The sequence below is a fragment of the Vulpes lagopus genome, chromosome X (genome assembly GCF_018345385.1).
Source record: "Vulpes lagopus strain Blue_001 chromosome X, ASM1834538v1, whole genome shotgun sequence".
Classification (NCBI taxonomy): Eukaryota; Metazoa; Chordata; class Mammalia; order Carnivora; family Canidae; genus Vulpes; species Vulpes lagopus.
In genome coordinates this window covers 20,427,658-20,443,711 of record NC_054848.1, presented here as the reverse complement: position 1 = coordinate 20,443,711, position 16,054 = coordinate 20,427,658, and the positions used below count along the sequence as shown (strand labels likewise).

The 16,054-nt window shown below is 39.5% G+C and overlaps 1 protein-coding gene across 1 annotated transcript in view; it reads right to left on the bottom strand.

Moving 5' to 3' along the window:
* Window positions 1–16,054, bottom strand: part of POLA1 (DNA polymerase alpha 1, catalytic subunit) — a 308,927-nt gene that overhangs the window by 107,360 nt on the left and 185,513 nt on the right. Inside the window, exon 35 of the mRNA XM_041742017.1 lies at window positions 6,238–6,354. Coding sequence (XP_041597951.1) covers window positions 6,238–6,354 — 117 coding nt within the window. The remainder of the gene's footprint in view (window positions 1–6,237; window positions 6,355–16,054) is intronic.

Below are 16,054 nucleotides of genomic sequence, written 5' to 3'. Positions count from 1 at the left end.
CCACCATCGCAATCCTGGACAGCTCAACTGGATTTCCATCATGTGATAAAAAATGAAAGTTTCTTAGTAAATTAAATATTTATTCTGGTTAAGCTACTATTACTTTTGGTTTCCATTTCCCCAAGCTCAGTACAATTCCTATCTTATGGGTTGAACTGTGTTCCTAAAAAGGTATAATCAAGTCCTGTTTGGAAATAGGGTCTTGGCAGAGAAAATAAGATTAAGGTGAGATCATACTGGATTAGTGTAGGCCCTAATTCAATATGACTGGCGTTGTTATAGGAAGAAGAATAGAGAACTATAGAGGGATAAGATGGCCATTTGACTATGTAAGCAGAGACTGCAGTGATACACCTATAGATCAACAGACGCCAAAGATTACTAGAAGCTAGAGGAGATAAGGAATTCTTCCCTACTAGCTTTCAGGAGGAGAAAGCCCTGGAGATACCTGGATTTTTGACTTCTACTTAGCTTCCAGAACTGTGAAACAAGAAATTTCTCTTGTTTTAGGCAACCTAGTTTATGGAACTTTGTTATAGTGGACTTAGGAAAGGAATACAGCACTAATAGAGTCTTATTGACAGGTCTAAATAAACCACATGGGTCTCAGACAACAGGCATGGCTTAGTAGCTGCATGTGCAAAAACATTACATATTTTAGTAGAGAGAATGTTCAAAATGAGTCAGTGCTGTGAATATGGATGCTAAAGAAGTTAACGCAACCTTAAATAGACTTCACAGAAACTTACTACCTAGAAAAGTTGGCAGCAGCAGCAGGTTTATTCTGCTCCATACTAGCGTTAGCAAGAGCACTTGAAGGGCTATATGCTGTTTTTGGCTCCTCATTTTACTGAGACACAAACTCTAGAGTAGGATGATTATTCTGAAAGCAGAGCAGTAGAGAAATGGTTGAAGACCTAGGAAAATTGGGCCAAGGAGGAGAAAGCTCAGGAAAACAACCATCTTCAAATATCTAAAAAGTTCTCAAAGCAGGCAGAGCTGGTGCTGAGCAAGTGCTTACTGAACACAGGAACAGAGAAGGGATCAGCCTAGCTTTGTGTAGTACCATTCAGCTGAACTAGGACCAACAAGTGAGTCACGGAACACATTATTTAGGCCAAATAAAAGATCTGTCTAGATAATGAGAATAAACTTTAAAGTATACTGAAAGAAGCAACCCAAATGCCCATGGTTGGATGAATGGATAAACAGACTGTGGTATATCTCTTCAATAGACTATTATTTGGCCATAAAAAAGAATGAAGTACTGACACAGGTTATAACATGGATGAACCTCAGAAATGTGCTAGGTCAAAAAAGCCAGAAACAAAGGGTCATATATATGATTCCACATATGTGAAATATCCAGAATAGGTAAATCCATAGGGACGCAAAGCAGATTAGTGGTTCCCAGGGATTGGAAGAAGGGGAAGAATGGGGTACAACTGCTTAAAGAGTACAGGATTTTCTTCTCTTTTTTAAAAGACTATTTATTCATGAGAGACAGAGATAGAGGCAGAGACAGAGGGAGAAGCAGGCTCCTTGCAGTGAGCCTGATGCAGGACTCCATCAGGACCCCGGGATCATGACCTGAGCCAAAGGCAGACAATTAATCACTGAGCCCCCAGGCATCCCAAGAATTTTCTTTTGCAGTGATAAAAATGTTTTGCAACTAGACAGAAGTGGTCTTACAACATTTGTGAATATACTAAGTGCCACTCCATTATTTACTTTAAAATGGTTGATTTTGTTATGTGAATTTCACTCTGATTAAAAAAAAAATGAAAAAAATGAATTGAAAAAGAAAGCTAGTGTCTGCCTCATGGTTAAGAGAAGCTGTCTGTAGAATTTAACAAACTACATCAACAAGCAAGCACATCAAAATCACAATGGAGAAACACAAAAGATTCTTCATGGTAAAAATCCACTGTCTTCTAGACAGTACCCAATGATTAGATACAGAGGTTTAAGACTTTCTGTCATAGTTCTAAGGTTCTCTTCCTGTACCACTCCTTATTTCTGCCCTAAGAGACCACAAGTACTTCCCAGGTTTCTTCTTATGGAGAAGTAAGACCCTGTCTCAGGTAGCCTGGCAGTATTTTCACTGTCCCTAACCTACTTAGCAAACCAACACTTTGTTCAGCTGCAGTCATTTTGAAGTTTTAACACACAGACCACAAGTTCAGTATTATCCCTTCTCCTTTGAAGGCCAAAATCCTATACGGTATACACATTCCATTATAAAGGATTTTCACAATTTTACAACTGAGGATAATGTGAGGAACACTAAGGGTATACCAAAGTAGAACTAGAAATCAGTCTACTGCTTTCCTCATACATGACCTTCAAGAGATTTTGCTGGCTAAACAACTGAATAAAAGGATCCACCACAGCACTCTATCTCAGGGGCTATGTAATTCCCTCAGTGACTTCTGCCATGGCCCAGGGAGTCACATGTAGATGCTTTCTCATCTCCTTATCAAGAACAGAAATGTTACTAAGAAAAAGTTTAACTTAGTTTGAAATCTTAGTTCTACACTGCAAACTAAACAAAAACTAACCCTTTTGTTTTGGCGAATTACATAATACAGAATCCCTCCCATGGGTTCACCTCACAGCCAGACAGATTTGGCCACCGTTAAGAAGTCAAAACCATGTCCTTGAAATAAAGACGCAATAAAATATTTAGTGTCTAACTTGGGAAAGTCCTGTCTGTACTTCCAGTGTGAAAAAGTGTTCTATTTACTTGGGACCTTAAGCATATACTGAAGTTTGCATTCCTGCATTTTCACTTCCTATGTAACAGAGAACACTCAGAGAATGTATTTTTAAGAATCAGCAATTTGGATACTGCTAAATTCCCATGAATATAAAAAAAGACTACTGATCTTTTTCTAAAGGTATCTGAAAAGAGACATATGCAAAACCCTGGGAACAAAACTGTCCCAGCTTTCTTATGACTCTGGCAACATGAGTCAGAAAAAGAGCCAGCTTTCATACCCCAAGTCAATCCTGGAAAGTACTCAAGCCAAATGCAACCCGGGACTAAATGAGAGTAGATTTATTATGTAGGGATGAGTCTGGCATGATAAGAGGCAAGTACTTTACCATCAAACCTGAACAATGTATTTAAAGCCCTCACACACAGTCTAGAGCTTCTGTCCAAACAGTTGCAAATATCTATTTTTGCCCACATGTATCAATTTTATATAATCTACATAATGTGAAACTGGTTTTATAAAAAAGGAAATGTCCTGTTCATTGGTGTGTCCCCAGCCCCAAAGTGCCTAGGATGTAGTAGGTGTTCAATAAATAATTATTAAATGAAAGTAATGTATGATTGGGGCACCTGGGTGGCTCAGTGGTTGAGCATCTGCCTTGGGCTCAGGTTGTGATCCCAGGGTCCTGGGATCGACTCCTGCATCAGGCTCCCTGCAGGGAGCCTGCTTCTCCCTCTGCCTATGTCTCTGCCTCTCTCTTATGAATAAATAAAATCTTAAAAAAAGAAAGTAATGTATGATTGAGGCACAGTACCCTAGAACTTAAGGGTCAGGTAAGTACAATCCTGAGAAACAGACACTTTAGAAAACCCTATGGTAATTACAACAATCCTGTCCATTCTACCACTGATTTTGGAGCTTCTTTGGAATGGTCTCTAGTAAGATGCAGCTTTTTCCTAGCAAAGCCCAGGAACCTCATACACAGAATCAAGAAATTCCCAACTCAAAAAAAAAAAAAAAGAAAAAAAAAAGAAAAAAAGAAAAAGAAATTCCCAACTCATCACTAGCAACTCTAAAAAGACTGTAGAAGAGTAGGCTCAGACTCACTGTCAAGGTGCCTGTGAGGAACAGCTACAGGCAGTATCACTAACCAGGATGCTCTGAACCTCCAGTTATCCCAAAGGGTCAAGTTCTGAGCAGCAATATGACCCTATGCTATGAAAGCTACTCCCTGTCAAGAGTAGATGACAGCCTTGGTAAATGCCTGCCTAAAATGTTACCATTTGAGGACAAGGATATGAAAGGGGAAAAAAGTACGTCAAAATGCCTGTGCTGGCTAACTCATTTTAAAAAAAAGATTTATTTATTTATTTATTTATTTATTTATTTATTCATTCATTCATTCATTCATTCATTCAGAGAGAGAGAGAGAGAGAGAGAGAGAGAGAGGCAGAGACACAGGCAGAGGGGGAGAAGCAGGCTCCCTGCAGGAAGCCCCACGTGGAACTCGATCCCAGGTCCCCAGGATCACACCCCGGGCTGCAGGCGGCGCTAAACCGCTGCGCCACCAGGGCTGCCCGGCTAACTCATTTTTTAAAAAAGATACTAAATGATAAACGATGACCTGATGTATTATACCACTACCAATAACATCATCAACATTTACTGGAGGGCTACCAATCTATAGGATATCCACTCCTTTTACTTTCTCTCACTAAGAATGGTGAGAGAATAATAAAACTAGCTGACTTTCTAAGAAGTAATTTAATTTTTATTGAATTTGACTTGATGAGCTGGATGTTTAAGAAGTCTCAAAGGTAGCATTGGTTCATGAAGCCAGGTGATTCCCCTAGAGTCTACAAGTGGAGTGATGAGTCACACTAAATATATATACTTTTGTTCTCTTCCTACACCTGCTAATCCAAGGGTTGGGATGAGACCAATTTAGTACATCTAATTCTCACTATGTGTTCCATATTTTTGTTAAAAAACCCATATTCTACTTTGCTAATTACCAAAGATCTACAAAATAAGGCAAGAAACATTTTATACTTACTAAATTAGTTAGAAATAATGATAATGTACAAATGCTGCAAAGACAGTGGTAAAACTGGTACATGCATCAAGTACTGACTACAGTTTAAATTGGGATAACCTATCAAGAAAGCAATATGGCAATATGAATCATGACCATATTTAATTTAGGCACTTTGATATGTATTGTCGGTAAGAATTTATCCTCAAGAAGTATTTCAAATAACAACAAAAAATAATGTAAACAGGAGAATACTCATCACAATTTTCTAATAAAGAGATAGTAAAAGTAGCCTAAAATGTCCAACAAGAATAAAACACTTAAATTTGGTTTTGATATTGAAAATGATGTAGTAACACAGACACCTGACAAAAGATAAACATGATACAGAAGCATATTTTAATCATGACTGAAACCATGTAAAAAATACATATGGCTATGCAAAAAGAACCAGAGAATACACAATGGCAGTGCCATTTGTAGTTCCTGACTCCTCGCTAAATTTTGTGAAATGATCTATTACCTTAAAATTAAAATAAGAAGCCATTAGAACTTTAAAATATTTTCCTAAAGCTAGCTTGTGTACCAATGTTTTTCAGTGAAAAGATGTGAAGTCAAGACTTGATTATAGAACCCTGCCTCTATGTTCAAAAAAAAAAAAAGTAAATAACAGGTTTCCTATTCCTACTTTCTTCTCACCAAAATCCTTACAAATCCTCAAGCCAGACAAATTTGGAAAGGAATGCACATTAGAGTCCTGTATTGGTGAGGTTGATTGTACTTTATCATTTTACAGGTTCTCAGACAATCTGCAATGAGCTTGTTTAACTCTGGCTAGCCCAGAGTTCGCTAGATGTACCTGATCACAAAACCCTCTTTGCAAGAAAGACCTTCAAACATTCCTCTCCCCACAGTTTGGGGAATGCTGCTTGAGTTGATGCTCTAAGGGTGCAGCAGAAGGAAAGCATCTTAATTATCAGGAAGGTGTTTCCAGACTATGTGCTCCCTAGATGGGAGTCACTAATGACAGGGCGCCTCCTCCCTCAGGTGTAAATATTAAGGTGGAGAAAAGGCTGGATATGTTGTCCCCTAGAAACAATGGAATCCCTTGCAAATACAATAAACTTTTCAGGGCACAGGTTTGGGAGGTTTTCTGGCCCTCAAAAAAGGGGTTCTGACCTAGCCCAAAGACAACAGTTTCTACAAAAGCAGTTTCTTCTATGTAATTATGAAGTGGTAACCAAAGAAATAAGAGTAATTTCTACAAGAATTAGTTTCTTAGATATAAGTGTATTATTGTTCATGATGTAAAAAAATAAACATTTATCTTTCTGAAGTCTGAATTTTTAAAAATACATGTGTGTGGTAGTGGGGTGCTTCCAGAGGGCAAATACCAAATATCTACCTCTCAGACCTAAGGGATGGGAAAACACAGACCCTCACTCCCTTCTACACAGTTCTTTAGTATCATGTGACTATTACCTCTGGCCGAAGTGTAGCTTTCATGCAGACTTGGCAAAGAGGCCCATTTCGGGAGAACTGAAGGGGAAGGTGCCGAGTTCGATTTTGACACGTTGGCTCCTCACAAATCAACCAACCCTGGAGAGAAGAAAGAGAACACTTCAGTTTTATCACCATCATCAAACAAATACAAACAAAAACCCCTTTTGGGGGGTGCCTGGGTGGCTCAGTCAGTTAGACATCCAACTCAAGTTTGGTTCAGATCATGATCTCAGGATAGTGAGACTGAGCCTCAAGCTGGGATCTGCATTCAGTGGGAATCTATTTTCTCTCTGTCTCAAATAAATAAATCTTTAACAAAAAAACAAAACAAACCTCTTTCCTTATCAAGATAGGTTCATTTTGTTCAAACTTTCCTTAAAGATTCTGAAATAGCTCCTTACCATTCTTCCCTGAAATGTCACTTTGATTTATGCCCACACCTAAACAGTTAGGAAACTCATCAGGTTTTTAAATTAATTAATAAAAGATTTTATTTATTTATTCACGAGAGACATAGAGAGAGGGGCAGAGACATATGCAAAGGGAGAAGCAAGCTCCTCATAGGGAGCCTGATGCAGGACTCGATCCCAGGACCCCATTCCAGGATCCCGGAATCCTAAGCCAAAGGCAGACACTCAACCACTGAGCCACCCAAGTGCCCCTCATAATGTTTTTTTTTTTCCAAAAAAATAGAAAATCACATGAGATATTCTTCCCTTCTTAATATGTACCCCCCCTAACATGCATCAAGTGAAATCTCCCAATAAAAGCTTATATGATTATACACAAAATGTAAACCAACGGGTTTTTGGTCATTAGTAAAGACCATTATCAAAGTCGAGTATACCAGCAGGGCATCTGGGTGGCTCAGTCGGTTAAGCATCTGCCTTGGGCTAAAGTCATAATCCCAGGGTCCAGGGATCAAGCCCCATGTCAGGGTCTCAGCTCAGGGGGGAGTCTGCTTCTCTCTTTCCCTTTGCCCCTCCTCCCTGTTTGTGCTCACACACACACTCTCTCTCTCTCTAAAATAAATAAATAAATCTTAAAAAAGAGTATACCGGGACACCTGGGTGGCTCAGTTGTTGAGTGTCTGTCTTTGGCTCAGGACATGATCTCAGGGTCCTGGGATCAAGTCCTACATTGGGTTCCCCACAGGGAGCCTTTTTCTCCCTCTGCATATGTCTCTGCCTCTCTGTGTTTCTCATGAATAAATAAAGTCTTAGAAAAAAATAAAAATATAAAAAGGTATACCATGTAGAAATGAACGACTTTCCTAATAGCTGAATGACTACTAGCTAGTGACTTAACTGCTGTGCTCAGCTTCCTTCTCTGTAAAATAGGCCCAACATTATATTTATAGGTTGTAATGATGCAATGTATTTACCATGCTTAGAGCTATACTCGGCATAAAAGAAACACTTATTTAAAATTAAAACGGGATCCCTGGGTGGCTCAGCAGTTTGGCACCTGCCTTCGGCCCAGGGCATGATCCTGGAGTCCGGGGATCGAGGCCCACGTTGGGCTCCCTGCATGGAGCCTGCTTCTCCCTCTGTCTCTGCCTCTCTCTCTGTGTGTGTCTCTCATGAATAAATAAATAAAATCTTTAAAAAAAATTAAAACAGATTCTTCTACACACATATTGTGGAGGCATAAAACTGGCTGCAATGTTTTCAAGGACAATTTCAACTGACCCACTCTTCCCACTTCTGAAAGTCATTGTCCACTTTTCTGGCCTTTATACACTCTTCTCATTTCCTTCTTCAGCTACCCTCTCCTGTTGCTCGTTTGACTTTTCTCACAGAGATGTGATAACACTATGCCTATTATATTAAATCAGTATTATATTTGCTATAAAATGAAACTTTAAAAAGGGAGACAAAATCGCACAAATGGGGTGGAGCAAAGCTCAGGTGTTCTTTTTTTTTTTTTTTAAGAAAGATGCATGTATGTATGTATATATTTTATTTTTTTGAAGAGATTTATTTGAAAGATTTTATTTATTCATGAGAGAGAGAGAGAGAGAGAGAGAGAGAGGGGCAGAAACACAGGCAGAGGGAGAAGCAGGCTCCATGCAGAGAGCCCGATGTGGGACTCGATCCTGGATCTCCAGGATCAGGCCCTGGGCCGAAGGCGGCGCTAAACCACTAAGCCACCTGGGCTGCCCTGTATATATTTTAAAGATTTTATTTATTTATTTGAGAGAGAGAGAGAGAGGGAGAGAGAGAGAGAGCGCGAGTGTACAAGTAGGTAGAGTGGCAGGCAGAGGGAGAGGGAGAGGGAGAAGCAGGCTCCCCACTGAGCAGGAAGCCTGATGAGGGGCTTGACCCCAGAACCCTGAGATCATGACATGAGCCGAAAGCAGGCACTTAACTGACTGAGCTACCCAGGCACCCCTAAAGATTTATTTATTTAGAGAGAGAGCGCACACACACATATAAGCATGTGTCTGTTGGGGGGGTGGGAAGAGGGAGGGAGAGAGAGAATCTCAAGCAGACTCTCTGTTGAGAGGGGGGGCCCAACACAGGGCTTGATCTCACAACCCTGAGATCATGACCTGAGCCGAAACCAATAATCACATGCCTACCCAACTGAGCCATCCAGGTGCCCCAAAGCTCAGACGTTCTTACAAAGGCATCAGGATTTAGGGCTGCATGTATTAGGCCCAAGGCTAAGCAAAGTAGGCTGAAGTGCTGGGGTACAAGGTATGTTCCCTGGGGCACAATGTTCCCAGCCAGGCAGCCACAAATAGGAACTTGACTGTCTTTGTGTCTTGGGAGTTATCTGGAGAGGTAGAACTTTTGAACTGGTCTTGAAGAGTGAGTAGAAGTTTGGTAGGTGGAGAAAGCAGGAAAGGCCGCTTAGGCAGAGAGAACACATGCAAAAGGATGAAAGCCAGAGAGAGCTATGTGCAATGTGATTAAGGAAAGAATCAATGATGTGTTTAACACTGTTCTGTTTCTTGACTAAGCAATTTGTTGGGTCTTTTCCCCCTAGCTAAGAGCAGTATATACACAAATGTTGCTTAATCACATTGGGGACCTTCATTTGCCACTTATTAACATTGCTACATGGCTTTAATCCACATCTATAGGATGTCCCCACTCACTGCTGTACTGTATGACCTCAGTCCTCAGAATATGCTCTTCTTGGAAGAAACTGCAATCAGACTCAAAAGAGCGCCAAAACCCAGTTCTTTCAGTTCCATTTATGGCTTTCACAGCCAGAGAAAGCACACTGTAGAACTTTTTGACTAAAAGAACACATACTACCTTTAAAGATTCTAAAAGTCAATACATTCATAGTGAACTTCATTCCCATCTTCAATCAATAGGCTAAACTATTTTAAAATTTAAACTTTTCAGATGGAGGATCTCCAGGACTTCTCATGTAAACCTTTAATATATGCCCAGAATTAAATTAAATACTGTGCGGAGTAGTCAAAGAGGCCCCCGGTACAGTTTCAGGGAACAACAACCTAAATAAGAAAGGTTCACACACAGATGAAAAGCAATTCAGTATGGTTTGGCTTTAAGAACCAGGTTGTACGGTACCAAATATAAAGGCCAACCAAGACGGAAAAGGGCTAGAGATGTGTGGATCCTACTCAAGACAAACAACTAATACCAGAGCAGCACAACATGAACTAGAACAAAGAATCAGTGGTTCTGAGTCACAGGCAACTATCTATTTCAATTTCTAGGGCCACTAACCCATATTTTCCTGACTTACAGACATGTTTTTATTCACATTTTGGTATTTCAGAAACTCCGCTGTATTTACAATTGACCTGTACATTTGGCAACGTCTTTGTTTCCTTCAAAAACCACTGTTAAGTCAAGAGTGCAATTCACAATTGATGGCCCCTGAGAATTAAGGACACCAGACACTTTGGTTTAGCCTGTCTTGGGCATGGGGGAAACAGAGGGAGATAGTGGTGCTGACTGCAGCAGGTATTACATTTCCAATGCAGCCTACAAATACTAACGGAAAGACTATTTGCTTCTGCAAGTACCCATTTAGGCATATTAATAAATGAAGCAGAATTCAAGCAAACCATGTATGAGACACGCAGGACTAGACTATTCCTCGATCATTCATTTGGCTTTGTTACCTTCAAGTTGCTACCTCAAGCTTTATAAGCTTTGGAATAGGTATCAGTTAACAATGCCAACCCCAGTTGTAATTCATTCAATTCTAAACAAAAAGTTTTAAAAAGCAAGCAGAGAGGCAACAACCTCCATGTTTTGAGACAATAAATTTTTCATTACTGTGGGATACAACCTGGAAGTTAAAATTATTCTTTAATTTTTAAAATATACCCTTTGAAAAGCTCAACTTCTCTTCTGATGCTTTGGAAACTTGATTCCATCAATTTACTACAACTTCATGACTCACTAGTGAGCTGCCAACCAAGGAGATGCTAAGTTGTCACCTCACCTGTTTCTAAAGCAAACACCAAACTCTATCTCTGACAGAGTCACTAACTAAATGTCCTTTCAAATCATATAGAAAACAGATAATATAATTTGTCTAGACTTCCTACCAGTTATAATTAACATTAAAGAGGTCTTTTCTTCTTTGTCACCTCTCTATTCAGTACTTATTTGGGTTTGTTTGTACTTACTATCTGTTAATCTCCCTTTACAAATGACAACAATAACTAGTGCTATTATGCATGGAAATTACACATGCTGATAACTGTGTGAAGGGAACTGGGGCTGAAACACAACATCAGAAGCCTGTACCTCTTGATTCTTCTTGTTTTATTTTGATAATTAAGCTTTTGGTCATGGTGTATTTTAAAAAAAACTCTTGTGTGGGGGGAAATAGACCCTAATCATATTCAATATATGCTTGGCTTCCCTTTGATTTTGCCACATACACTGTGGTTAACTCCTTTGTTCCCCCAGCAAATATTAATGGACTATGCCAAATCTACCTTTCAAGAAATATGTGCATTGTTGAAATTAAACACGCCAAGTCTTTGAAAATATTCCATGATGGAGCCAATCTTAGTTACCAATACTAGTACTGAATAAATCCACTTTGAAGCATCACTCACAAAGACAAAACTAAACTTATTTTCATTTTCCATGTTGGGAAATAATGTATAGCTAAATCAATGGCAAAAGAACGAACAAGGTGTAGTTCTTTGGAAGTCCAATCTATAAAAAAGGTCGCGTTTTACAAAAACCTCCAGAACCACTAGAAAGATGTCCACCATGCAAATATGTCATTTTATTATGCGATGCCACATGTAAACGCCAAACTGTCACAACCAAGAGGAATAAAGTCATTGCATTTTCAGATGCCTACCTTAACCACATTTATAAGCACTCCCTTAACCACATTTATAAGCAGAGGGTTCAAAAGAGGTGAAGCCAGCCTTGCCAATAGCCAAATAAACCTTTACCAAAACACGCTAAGATCCATCACCTGTTACTTTAGTTTCAGTATCACTAATTCCTTGAAATCATTATGTACGAAATTGTGTCAAATGCTGATTGGTTCTGATTGCTAAATTATATTTCTGAGGTCTCCACTAAAATGGTTGCTGTCTGCACATGCTAAAACGGGATCGATTTCCACTTGTAACTGAGGCATTCCTGGTAGGTGCACTTTCAGCCCAAACTTACCCATTTGTGTACATTCATATTTTTAGAAGGATGCACACACAGAAATCATCTAGACCTGGAAGTGTGGCACAGAGGAGGCAATTAAAAACAATCTTTTGAATAAATGAATGAACAGAAGCAATAAAATAGCACACAGGAGCCAGTTTACAGAAAATAAGAATCTAAAATTCCCAGGAGAAAGAAAAATGCACAGTTCTCATTATTACTCTTGAATCAAATATATGGTGGGTCCATATCAAATGGATACCAAATATCCATGGTGGGTCCTTCTCCTCCCACTTCCAATCAGTCACCAAATTTGTCCACTGACCTCACAATCCCACTGTCATCAACTTTACCATAGCCCAGACCTCAAAGTTGATCTACTTTAACAGCCTCCTACCTGGTTTCCCCAACTCTTATCTCTCCCACATCCAGTGTAAAGACCTACCAAATGTAGCTTCCCAAGGGCCCTCTACTCCCATCCCTCCAGTGGTAAACCTTCCATAGGGATGCATGCTTCGGTCTGGCTTTCATTTTTCTAAAAGATTTTATTTATTTATTCATGAGAGACACAGAGAGAAAGAGAGGCAGACACAGGCAGAGAGAGAAGCAGGCTCCATGCAGGGAGCCTGATGTGGGACTCAATCCCGGGTCTCCAGGGTCATGTCCTGGGCTGAAGGTGGCGCTAAACCGCTGAGCCACCCGGGCTGCCCTGGTCTGGCTTTCAAATCTTTCCAGCCTCATCTCATTCCCCCTTTCTCTTACACAAACTCTTCACCACACTGAATTGGTTTTCTTACTGCCCTCAACACATTTTGCCTATTGCCAACCCCTTGTCTTGGCTCATGCCGTGGCCTTTCCACCTAAATTAGCCATTCATTGAGCATCATTTCCACTCCTCTCCTGTGAAATCTCCCCACCCTCCAGGGACTTCTCCCAGTACCCGACTGCCACTGAGCAGAACATGCTGTGTGCTGTCCCTGAACAATTTTATTTTACCTCTCTAACAGGAAGGTCAGGCCTGGGGGATGAACTGCTTTGGATCCGGCAGTGTCCTCGCCAGTCTCTAGCACAAAGGTTCACACTCAATGAAGAATACAGAAATTAGGTTATGAAAAACTGCACTTGAGGGAGTCTTCTCCCCACCCATTTATTAAGGGGTAATTTCACATAAATCACTGAACCTTTCCTCTGAGCCTCAGTTTTCTTATCTCCAAAAAAAGAGGTAATAACATTTACTCTGCTAAAGTTGTTCAGAGCCTACAACACTGTTGATTAAATGTAAAATCTTGTTACCACCCTACACATGCCTCCAGGACTGAGGAACATCAGTGCTCAGCTACAGGCGACAAGACACTGTTAAAGATGCACTCCTCCAACCAGGCAAGAGCCTGGTCAGTTTCCACCTGGGGTTACTACATGGAGAGCTACAATGATGAATAACTGGTAAGATTAGGTGGAGGTGCTTTGCAATTTGAATGCAAAATAACAGAATTCTGTAGTCAACATAAGTGAACTTCCCATGTTTTTCCTGACAAAACTGTACTGGATCTGAAGTCGGAGATGGCAGAATGGATGGTGAAGGAAGAGGAAGAGGTCTTTGCTTTATTTCGGGACTAGAAGATTTTCGAGACAACATGCTACAGTAGTGCACTGACGTATGGTTTAGTTTAAATTGTAATGGCTCTCTGGGAGTGCAGTGACAGCAGCACAGGGCGAAGTCTGCCAGCATACGTGCTCTTACAGAGTTCACCGCATCATTACTATTTTCCTATAATGGCCGTTAACTGCTCCTCTCCCCAAATGATATGCACTTTGAGCATACCAGATACTCTTCACCCAAAACCATTTATAAATGTTCCGGGGTTCCCTTGCAGTCACATTTTTCTGTCATGGAATTATCCCCAGTGTAAAATGGGTCTTACAGACAGTGCACAGTATGGGCCCACAGCTGCTTTTGAAGAATGACATGTTGTGATTTGGGATTTCCAGAAATATCAAAAAACAAATTGCTTTCTGACCCACATTTGCACCCAAAACTGGGAGAAAATTTTCCTACCATCTCCAGGGGAAGTTTTAACAGGAACATAATTTTGCTTTTAAAGTTAAATCTTCTACACTGCAGCATGCTGGCCTGTCAAAGAGTGATTATTAAGTCTCAGAGAGGTGCCAGGGTAGGAGATGAAAGAGCAAATCAGGAAATATACATATGTAAACTAAGTATTCATTGAAGTTAATACAAAAGTATTTTTAACAAAATTATCAAACAGAAGTGGAAAGTGCCTTGTCAATGTAAGAATTTTAAATATTACTAAAATTGATTTTTAAAGTAAGATATCTCTTTAAATGAACAGTCACATGTCATTTCATCCAAGTTATTTGAAACTTATTGATCTTATCATTTGTATGAAGACCAGACTCTGCCATCAGTTTGCTGAAAAGATAATGGAGCACTCCCAAACTGTTATGATAGGTTAGATGCAAACAGTGGTCTTCATTTAAACACACAGAATAGCACCACCACAAGTGGACAAATTCCAACCTGAACAATTGTATATTACATGATAAATTAGCAAGTTGTTCTGCTTTGCCTCACATCAAATCCAATACCACAGCCTTGTTATTTTAATTTGCAATCAGAGGTTGAGCATCAGAAGATGTCCCTGAGGTACACTAAAGAGCCCCACACAAGCCATCTCCTCCTGCTATACTGTGAGCAGAGAAAGCCAACAATTACCAGCAATTTTATTTTACCACTGTAGGACAATATTAGAACAGTTAAAATTGTCACCATGCAAGCAATGGGGGAAAATATACTTAAGAAGATTTTATAAGGAAAATTATGTTTTGGGGGGAAAAAGTTCAATGGAGGACAGGTATCTTTCTGTATGGGCAGCTAAAATCTCTTAGTATATTCAAGCCTCTTCTATAAAATACTCTCCCCTATTCATCCAACTCAAAAGCAAGCTACATTCATAGGCTATAATAGGTCACGACTAAGTACACAGTACCTTGCTTCAGGAATAATTTTGCTTTGTCTGTCTACTGTCAACAAAGCACAAAGAGCTCATGCAACCCAGTCATGTACCGTGGACGTTCGAGATCTAACAAAACACAAATAGTAAGAACACAAGATCTCCGAGTTGCCCTGCTTTCGCTTTATGTGAGAAACTGAAAGCGTTTTCCTCTCCACATTCCATTAATCTCCACTGTATTATAAACTTTTTCATAAAAGACGTTTCTCCCCCCTACATGAAGCTACAAGTGACTTGGAGATGTACGATTTCAACTGTGACTTCCAACATCAATGGTTATAAATGGATGTCAGGTAAGGTATACAGACATTTCAACAAGGTAAAGGAAGAGCAGAACAAGATGGTCAAATGGCTACTCTGTTGCTCATATGAATATTTTACTGAAGTCTCTAAGAAAAATTGTTCAATACTTATGCGACCACTCCTGCCTCTCAAATCTTCAGTGATGAAAAAAACCTTACTTTTGCTACGAACACATACTAACAAATAAAACAAATATAAGTAAACTCAAGCCTTAGCTTCGTCAATATGTACACAGAAAAAAAAAGACTGGAAGGAACTATCCTAAGATGTTATCACTGGTTATCTGTAGGTGGTTTCTTCTGTTTCTGAATTTTCTATAACAAGCATATATTGTTTTTATAATTAGAAAGCTGTTATTAATGAAGGAAGAGTTTTGCCAAGAGAATCTGATACCATCAAATCACTAATACATGTGAAAAATATTTTGAACCATATCACATGTGCCTGGTTGTTACCAAGATGAATTTTTAGCAAACATGCTTATGAGAAAAGAAAGGAACACGAGAAAATGCTTTTTCTTAAAAAAATTTTAACTAATTCACAGATTATAAAAATAGGTCAATTTAGGCACATAGCAGGTCCCAAGTAGAAAGTGACAGAGCATGTATTAGCAGTAGTAGAATCACTTATTAAATTAAGTCACTCACTAAAATGCACACAGCCTTCTATGGAATATGATTTGAATACTTTTCTTTATATATTGGATCCCTGAAGGTAGGTAATAAATCCGTTTTAAACAGAGGAGCTTTGTTCCCCACGCCCCCTCCCCTGCCTTTATTCAACGTACGTACGGATCAACTCAGATGTCCAGGGTAGGAATCAAATTAAAAAACTTCAATC